This window comes from Montipora foliosa, chromosome 6 (assembly GCF_036669935.1).
Source record: "Montipora foliosa isolate CH-2021 chromosome 6, ASM3666993v2, whole genome shotgun sequence".
NCBI lineage: Eukaryota > Metazoa > Cnidaria > Anthozoa > Scleractinia > Acroporidae > Montipora > Montipora foliosa.
The window spans coordinates 46,454,959-46,464,958 of NC_090874.1; the positions used below are offsets into that span (position 1 = coordinate 46,454,959).

Consider the following 10,000-nt stretch of genomic DNA (forward strand, 5'->3'; position numbering starts at 1 on the left):
TAAGAATACAAACTATAGAAATTAGCCAATTAACATAAACACTAAAAGCACCAAATACCTTGATTGCTTTTCTCAATGATGTTGCATCATAATCTGCGGCGGGCATCATCAAGGCGACAACTATCTCTTCAAAATGGCCTCCCAGTTCATACTTAAGATCCTTCAACAAATCCTAGAGAACACAAAAAGCTAAGCATTGAGATCAGCATTGATGTGCATGAGCAGTTTAGCAGGGAAAAAAAACGACAGATGTTAAACTTGTAGTTATCATTGGTAGTATAACTTACCCGTCCATGCATTGTCTTGTACTCCAATTCAATCCGCTGTCTTTCACTGTTAGTTCTTGAACACAGAAGAGAGATGATGGCCTTCGAATCACAACCTTACAAAAATAACGACATAAGAAGTTAATAAAGCAAGTTTCAATTGAGTGCCGTGAAATCAAAACTCGAAGTAATTACACGTAGCCGACACAAAGCGCGGGAAAATGCGAACGCGCGAGCCACGATTGGTTTTGGTTGCCCTGGTTAACCCATGATGACTTAGCCAATCAAATCTCTCGAGTTGCATTATCCACTGATCCAGTTTTTAATAGTCAATATTAACCCTAGTGAAACCCTTGTGAGAGGCTACAAGTGGCCTACACTTTGTTCGAAGGAATTTTAGCCATTTTCTTTAAAATTCACAGTATTTCAGTGATTTTTTTATGTTACCGGGAGAATTACATGTATGTAGCCTGGTATTAGCCTGGTATGATGTGTTACCGAGTCATATGATGAACGGTCATGCACACAATTCTTTAATATATATTTCCTCATTAATCTGTCACATAGTTTCCCGTGGTTTAGTGGGAATCGCGATTGCCTCTGAATGAGGAGATACCGAGTTCGAATCCTTCTTGGGCTGTTTTCTCTGAAAAGTGTCTACGAGGAAAATAAATCTTATGCATGCCCAGCGAAATCACGACATACAAAAGAAAGTCCAAAAACGGAGCCAAATCCTATACTTTGTTCTTCAAACAGCAAAGTAATAAAGTCATTGTTGATTTGAATTAATATTTTTGCCTGCACAACATGTAAGTAAAAAGGCCTTTGTGCAGCATGACTTTCAGAGCAAAGTGTATCTGAACGACCAAAAAGTATATAGTTTTAAGGTATTGGTCAGGCCAAAATAATAAATTGGTTGTGCAAGCACTTTTGTCAAAACAACTGCATTTTATGGCATCTGCCACGAGTTCAGTAACTTTCTTTTTTTTCAAAGTGAATCCAAGAAATGAAGGCATCTGGGAGCCCGTTGATTACATTATTTGATTAATACCCTATAATAAGGCCCTTGCTTCAACTCAAAAATGGCCTGTCACTTACAATCTTACAAGCTTGTTCCAGGCTCCCAGATAATTGGGAAAACGAAAACAACTGCATATGAAAAACGAGTGCGGGCTTGGGTCGAGGCAACATTTTCTCGACTATCTGGGTGCCTGGAACAGGTTACAATCTTACTAGCGAATCACGACTGCTCGTGTACTTCTTTGAAGGGAAGGAAGTCTTTCTTTGTATTTGCCCACCCCATTTCAAAGGTTAATCACAGGATTCCTTGGAACATCTCATACTTCATTTTCAAACAAAAAACAAAAAAAAAGAAAGAAAACACCAATTCAACTTTTGCCAACATACCTATCCCTTTCATTGCCTTCCTTAACACTTCAGCATCTTTCTGTGGGTCAAATTTCACTCCAGGGTGGCTCCTGATGGTTCCTCGCTTTGCGGAAACCTGAAAGGACAAAAATGACCACAAAGACTGCAACAAAGCATACATTGTACATTTGATGATTTGTTGTTCATTTATAGACACTTCCCCAAAGGGTGACTGTTTGTAATGTTGTGGTACCAATACAGCCAGTGTCTTGAATATGAGATACAAGCTACAAAAATGATGCCAGAGTTTAAGCTTGTATGAATGCAAGCATTTGTTTCATTCAAAAGATACACGAATGTCATAGATCAAAATTACGTCCCCTGTTGCACCAGCCTTCCACACTATGTCTTCTCAAAAATTATGTGGTTTTAGGGTGTCTACTCCCAATAAACTCAATAAAGAGCATTTCTTTATTGCAGGTCAACTTTTGAGTACAGGGTTAAAAAAAAATTGGCAAAAGTGATTCTTTGAGGCTTACCTGTTGGCTTGATCCAGATTTTGTAGAAGAAGTGGACTGAGATGAGGAGAAAGAAGATGTATGTGTAGCTGATGGTGCTGTTGTGCGGGAAGACTGTGAAGAAGGCATGGAAACTGAGAGATCTGGAGCACTTGGGGGTGGTCCCTAAAATGAAGTAAATCTGTGAGGAATTGAACCTCTAACTTTTTCTTTACTAGTTTGACACTCTACTACCAAGGTTTCGGAGACTCTAGGGAACTAGTTTCTAGTGCTTTGTAAATAACCTGAACTACCCATACTTAATTCTCTCTTTATTTTTCTGACTATACTGAATAATCAAACCAAATACTCAGCTACATGTATAATAGTTTCAATTATTTTACACTCTCCCATAGAACTTAACTACCTTTCAATTTTTCATATGTCAATCAATCCACCTTTACTAGCAGCAAGGGATAACAGTATTTTCAATTTCCCCTCCCTCATCTTACAGTTGGACTTGCCAAAGTCAACTGGCCTTTACTCTTGGCTAACAAACTACGGTATATGCCAGTTGCAGCTCAATCAACAATGACTAGCATTATGCATGAATACCCTTAGCACCAATCATCAGTATTTCAGAAGTATATGGCAGAAATACGGATTGAAAATGAGGACTCAACTTTCCACCAACAAGATTTACGTTACAAAGATACAAGTACATGCAGTATGAATAGATCATTTTACACCACTGCCAAAACGAGGAAGAATGCTCACCTGATTTGGAGGTACAGTGTATCACTGTTCCGCTCTCTCAGCTGCTTAAATTTAATTTAGTTTTCATACTACGACCAAAAAATGAAGTTCTCAAGCCTTTGGTTTTAAACAGGAAATTATGAACTAAAGCAGGGTAGCACAATTGCAAGCGAATGTGAGTAGAACAAAGGTGGCGGTAAATCGTTAAAACAGTCTCTGTAATTAGAATTTTTTTTAAAAAATCCTAAACTAACAGGAGAGGTTATTATTTTATTATAAAATGTGTATCTGTGGAAAACCAATATTCTGATAAATGTCTGGAGAGAAACAGAGCAAAGCCGTAAAGAAATCAAAAATTCATTTAAAGTGTTTTTGAATGTCTATGTGTTGGTAAAAGCACCCACAAAGCAGTGATGCAGTAACTGGTTTTGATTGAGAACAATTCCATACACTGTGGCACTTTTTCCTAATTATGGTATTATTTTGTCCTAGTGAATGCCTGAAGCTGCCTACCTTGATCTGTCTGACCCATTCAAGCCTGAATTTCCCAGGCTTTCCTTTTGTTACTGGTTAAAAAGATGTTCATAATGATCTGAAATTTTAATGTCTTTCTTTCTGAAGTTAAACAAATACCGGGTACATGCACATATTCTTCATACTGCACATCAAACAGAGAGCGACTTTTGTATGACCTTGAAAAAGTATTCGCAATTTGTTTCCTGGACCAATGTTTGGCAAGATTCAAACAAAGCTTCTCCTTATTCGGCCCCCATGGAAAATCCTAAGAATTTTGGCAGTAAACAGTTTGATTGCCCAGTCACATTACTGCATTTCAAATGATGACAAAGCAAAACTCTGCCAAAAGTTCCATGGAAATATGATGTTGTTTGCCTCTGCATTCGCTAAGCCAATGAAAATTCATGCTCATTTGTTTTTGTTCAATAAGCCAATCAAATGCTTTGCATTTTTGTATATGTTTTGCTTTTATGTTTATTTTTCAAGTTCATATGAAAGCCGCTCTAACAGTCACTGACAGAAGGTCACACAAAGTAACTTGTAAGCTCACCATTGACAAGTTAGGTTGTGGTTGAGGAGGACCAACTTGACTTCTATACTGGGAAGGAAATGTGGCAGCGATTGCAGCAGCCTAAAAACAGTGAAATTTGTACATGTATTCCCAACTGTGTCTCAAAGGACACATACACTGTAAGACAGTTCAAGATACCTGGACAGCTACATTGTACATGTAACCCATGTAGGACAGCTGACCAGAAGTAAATTTAACTTGTGGGCCACATTGCACAAATCCCTTCCACATGAAATGTGGTCTAGTTTGTTACACAAGTACGCCGTCCGTCAGGGAATGTGCATATGCTGCTAGTAAATTTCTATGTAATTTAAGCTGTTCTGTTCGATGAACATTCTTTGAGATTCTTTGTTTTCGTTAATAAAACCATGGGTTTGAGTTGCAATACCAATTTTACTGTGCTTTCTAACCAAGAATTAAGTCACTTGCATGTTTTGACAATTCAATATCTTTTGACTGAAAAAAAGTGATATCTTATACTGAGCTTTGATTTAGAAGGCTCAAGTAGTTGTTTACCGGTAATTGTCTTCATCTTTATTTGTAGAATGACATGCATGTTGCATGCATGATTGCAACAAGGAGCATAATGTTCTACTATGCCTTGAAATACTCATCAAACAGTTTAAAGAAAGAACAGTCAAGAGAGGTAGAATTTGGGAAAAAATCTTGAAATGCCTGAACACGAATGACTATCAAACAGCAACAATTTCCACGTGAGCAAGTGATCAGTTTAAGAATGATTTAAGAAAAGCACATTTGTAAAATATGAGAGTTAAAGAAAATTCTCCTGGCAGTGATGTTATTAGCCCGCTTCTGAACTTGACCAAGCTTTTGAGGAGGTTTGAGCGCTGGAAGAAAGGTTTTTTTGTGGAAGCCATAGACTCCAAGCAAGCTAAAGCAGGAGAAAACAAGACAATCCTCACCAAACGAATTGTTCTGTGTGCATAAACAATAATATTAATATGTACATGTATATTACTGCTCACCCCAAATGATAATGGTCCCGAGGTAGGATAGCCTGCTCCAGGCTGTGGCATCATGGCTGGTGGTGCACTATACAAATTAGCAGCCTGAGGTTGTGGCATGCCAATAATAGGCTCGGGGATTGGCATACCTTTGAATTATTGAAAAAAAGGCCAACTATCTCAAACCTACAGTACAATGTACATGAAAATATAGACACAAGCTGAGTGTAACCACAGTAAAAGAAGTGCCATATGGGGCAACTTGCCACTTTGTAAAAATTAATGCTTGACGATCAGTGGCATTAAAAAGTAAAATGTACAATGTACCTCACAGACTGTGTAAGAGCTGCCTCAACAAATATTAGGCCATTTTTATGCTCTCACAGCTCAATATCAATATATTTTAAACATCTTTTTTGTGAGAAGTTCTTCCTGGAAAATACTGAGAGATGTAAACACCTGTCAGATTGTTTCCGGACTGTCAGATTGTTTCCGGACTCTAAATTTTTCGTTTATTACACAAGTTTGACCATCAAAGTTGTGTATTAAACAACTTTGACGGTCAAACTTGTGTAATACACAACTTTGACGGTCAAACTTGTGTATTACACAACTTTGACCATCACTTTTGGCGGTCAAAGTTCTGTAATACACAAGTTTGACCGTCAAAGTTGTGTATTACACAAGTTTGACCGGTCAAACTTGTGTAATAAACGAAAAATTTAGAGTCCGGAAACAATCTGACAGGTGTTTGTAGATAAAAACAGCAAATGTGGGTAACAATGACTACCTTTTCCAGGGCTGGGTGATTCCATAATTAGTTTTTCTTCACATCTCCAAACCCAGGGAAGTTCACAACTAATTATGCTTGTATCAGAATTTTCTTCATTTACAAAAGAGAGTTTGGGAGACAAATTACATGATTCTGTAAGATTTGGAAATCAAATTGAATATCTAAGGCATACCGGTAACTGATGGCATTGGTGGAGCTGGCATAGCTTGCGGCACCATCACATTTGTCATTCCAGGGGTAGGCATGGGCATGGCTGGACCAGTAGAGGGGTACTGTGTAGAAAACAAATAAACATTGTATTCAGTTGCATTATACAACTCATATTTTTCAGTATAAAGTAAAGTAACCATATTTGACGTCGATAACTTGTAACAGTAATTCAACTGACAAACCTGAGGTCGACAGTGCGCTCATTTTACTCCCCCCTCTCCATCAGCGCTCCGTTTTATGAGAATTTAAAGCTACTTACATGTAGCTACACGGAAAGGAAAGAAGTCAAAACAAGGACCGATGTGAAATCCGGGAATCAAACTCAGAACCTCTTGCACCATAGCCGCGCACTAACCGACTGTGCCATCCTCACTCCTTAATAAGTATAAGTATAAGTATATCTTAAGATAAAAACTAGCGATAAAATTTTCCGACGTTATCATTTTCAAGTTTGAAAAAAAGTGAATAAAACTTTGCCTATAAGAAGTAAAATCACACGTGAGAATATTAAAAGCGATAAAAATGTGGAAACATGTACTAAGCGTTACAAAAGGTAAGTGATAAAAATTAAAAAAGGCTAGATAACAATAAGACAAAAGCTTTACAAAAGAATATATGAAATACTCCGAGCTATAATATATAGCTATAATATATAGCTATAATATTTAGCTATAATATATAGCTCGGAGTATTTCATATATTCTTTTGTAAAGCTTTTGTCCTATTGTTATCTAGCCTTTTTTAATTTTTATCACTTACCTTTTGTAACGCTTAGTACATGTTTCCACATTTTTATCGCTTTTAATATTCTCACGTGTGATTTTACTTCTTATAGGCAAAGTTTTATTCACTTTTTTTCAAACTTGAAAATGATCTCAGCGAGATCGAAACGTCGGAAAATTTTATCGCTAGTTTTTATCTTAAAATGTATTTCGAAGAAACTACTTATTAGGTATAAAGTATATCAAAGGAGAAAAAAATTATCATATACATACTACTTTCACACTTACTTAATTGACCACTCCCCATAGGAGTATTTCAGGGCCAATGAAACACAATCACGACAGAACAGAACAGTCAACAACAACTGTTAAGAATCCCAACTGGCTGGAGGCAAACCAGTTGGCTATTTACAAGTGCAGCTGAGAAGTTGAACCAGGGACTACCACGAACAAATTCAAGGAGTGGTCAGAACGTGTCTTGAAACCGGGATCTCCAGATCTCAAGGCAAGCGCCCGAACCACTAGGCCGCACTGCTTCAGTAACAATCTTTATACCGTAACAATATCTATATAAATCTATACCCCCACAAAGTAGAATTTGGTGTTGTAATGATGAAGATGGTGAATGTCAGCCTTCTCAAAACCAGCCAGTTGACGGCTCAATGAGCCGCCTCCTCAGAAAGCTTGACCGTCTCTTTCCAGTCAGAAAATGTCAGACACAACACATTTTTAGCTCTAATGTAAAGTCACTGGAGATATTTTAGAGGCTTGAAAAAAGCTTATTTGACGTACAAATTTGCGTCTGCAATATTTTTTGCGTCAGGCATATGAAATGTTTAGTTAACTAACATTCCAGTATTTCTTATCAGACTCCATGCAAGTGTCAATTCCATATGTGAAATTTCGTCACTTTAAATCCCTCAGATTGCACTAAATCGCATCTGTGAGTGTCTAAATTTGAAAAATTCCCTAGGGGAGCATGCCCTCAGACCCCCTAGAAGCTTGCGTCCTTTGGGCACTCGCTTGGGTGCCTTTAGCACGAAAAACCGTCTCCACTTTCCTTATAACCTGCTCCCCAAAAACATTTTGAGAAGGCTGAATGTTAACCCCAAAAAAGGAAATGAAGAGATGCACATGTATTTTTTTCAATAGAGGCTCTTATATGAGAAAAAAATCCAAATCCTCCTTTGCACGGTACTGTACATGTATTACAACCTTTTGCTCCACCACTTTGCTAAACCATATAAGACTAGAGACTCCCTGGAGCAAGTGAGGCCATTAAGTTACTGGTTCAGGTGATAACAGTCTGTCTATACTAGTAACTTCTCCTTGCAGTATCAACTCTCTATAAGTCATTTGCAATTTGGTATTTCCAGCAAAAATACTTGGGAGTTTAAGAAACCATGACGGCTACGGCGACAAAAACGTCACTTCCAACTATAAGTGTTTCACGATGTTTCCATCTTGTTTATGCTTTGGAATATGGGTGAAGTATCCTATAACCAGAAAGAATTCAATGTTGTTTGTCCACATTGTCCTCAAAATTGGTCCTTAATTTTTACCTTTTTTTTTTTTGATGAGTACAGGAGAAGAAATATTCCAAAATGTGTGCCACACGTGAAGCACAATCACTTTTTCCTCTTTAACCAATAATATTAGCGCATTTTGGCGTTGTCATTTGCCATAGCCATCCTCGTACATTTCAAGAGTCGTGGAAGACTAGAAGACCCTTGCTGAAATTTGACGAGAAAGAAAACCCTATGTTTTGCAGTTATTGCAGACAGTTTTCGAAAGATAAATCTGCCTTTGGAAGCCAAAAAGGTAACAACAGTTTTCGTCTTGATGGGATCAAAAAACATGAAATAAGTGAGGCGCATAAGACAGCCAAATTAGCTCGTGATGCTAACAATGCTCAACCTGGAATGGCACCACTGGAAGCGTGTCTGATTAACATGGAAAAGGAAGCTATTGATTGCCTAGTGAAACTTTTTCATACCGTACTACATGTATCTGACTCGAGCAGAACGACCTTTTAGGGATTTTGTTGGACTATGCAGCCTCCAGGAAATAAATGGTGTTAACACTGGTAAGAGTTACATGAATGATAAACAGGCAGCAACCTTTACGCATTATATTGCTGAAACTGTGAAGAAAGATTTTGCTAACAAGCTTTGGCAGGCCAAAATGTTTTCTGTTCTGAATGATTCATCAACTGATATCTCTGCTACTGATGAGGAACTGGTTTATGTAAGATATCTTGAAGATGGTAGACCTGTAACAAAGTTCTTGTCTATTCAGGCATTAGGTAAGGCAGATGCAGTAGGCATTGTTGCAGCTATTGATAAGGCTTTCCTTGATGAGACAGACATGCAACCAAATGAATGGCATAACAAGACTGTTGGGATGAGCACAGACAGTGCTTCTGTCATGATTGGGATTAGAAATGGTGTAGTTACAAAGATTAAAGCTGATGTACCACACTTAATTTCTGTACATTGCGTTGCACATCGATTAGAACTTGGTATAAAGGACAGTATCAAGCACATTGCCTACCTGGCTAAGGTGGAAGACTTCCTTTTATCTATTTACAAGTTTTATAGTAATTCACCCCTCAACTGGCACAACTTGAAGGAAACTGGAACTGCTTTGAATATCACAGTTCTGAAACCAGCCAATGTTAAGGGAACACCGTGGATACCCCATCATGTGCAAGCAGCAAAAGCAATCAAGCAGGATTGGCCTTGTCTTCTGGCCCACCTAGACTCTGTTTCCATTAATGGCCAATCAGCTGATGCCAAAGCAAAAGCTACAGGCTTTGTGAGGCTCCTCAGGTCCTTTGAATTTGTTTACTTTCTTCATTTCTTTATGGACCTTTGCCAGATTCTGGCAAGAATGTCTCTCAAGTTCCAGGCTAATGACACTTCAGTGGAGAATGTGACCACATGTGTTGCAACAACTTTGTCTGGTGTTCGTGGCCTAGGTACAACACCAGGAAGTCATGAAGCTGTATTTTTGAGGAAAGTTGGAGATGGAACTGTTTATAAGGGACAGGAACTTGTAGGTGACAGAGATAGTGCAATACTGAATGTCAGCAAAAACAAGCAGGCCATACTCGACGCAATTGCTGCTCATCTTCAGCGTAGGTTTTCTTCATTTGAAAATGAGGACATATTTAAGAATATGTCCATTTTTAATTTTAAGAACTGGCCCTTAGGTTTAGAGGAGCTACAGGTCTATGGCAATGAACAGCTTTCATCAGTAGTAGATCATTTAAAAGAACTGTTTATAAGGAATGATTGTGACATTGATTCTGTTCCTTTGGTGTGGGTTGAATTG

The 10,000-nt window shown here is 38.0% G+C and overlaps 1 protein-coding gene and 1 long non-coding RNA gene across 4 annotated transcripts in view; one reads left to right on the forward strand and one right to left on the reverse strand.

Moving 5' to 3' along the window:
• LOC138008433 (uncharacterized) overlaps nt 1–10,000 on the forward strand; it is a 586,097-nt gene that overhangs the window by 322,533 nt on the left and 253,564 nt on the right. The gene's annotated exons all lie outside the window — the stretch shown is intronic.
• LOC138007506 (annexin A5-like) overlaps nt 1–10,000 on the reverse strand; it is a 35,301-nt gene that overhangs the window by 14,486 nt on the left and 10,815 nt on the right. For both annotated transcript variants that reach the window (XM_068854467.1, XM_068854468.1), the window contains exons 3-9: nt 5,905–6,004; nt 4,961–5,088; nt 3,954–4,034; nt 2,174–2,317; nt 1,674–1,770; nt 288–382; nt 59–172 (exon numbers count right to left, since the gene is read on the reverse strand). In XM_068854467.1, coding sequence (XP_068710568.1) covers nt 59–172; nt 288–382; nt 1,674–1,770; nt 2,174–2,317; nt 3,954–4,034; nt 4,961–5,088; nt 5,905–6,004 — 759 coding nt within the window. The remainder of the gene's footprint in view (nt 1–58; nt 173–287; nt 383–1,673; nt 1,771–2,173; nt 2,318–3,953; nt 4,035–4,960; nt 5,089–5,904; nt 6,005–10,000) is intronic.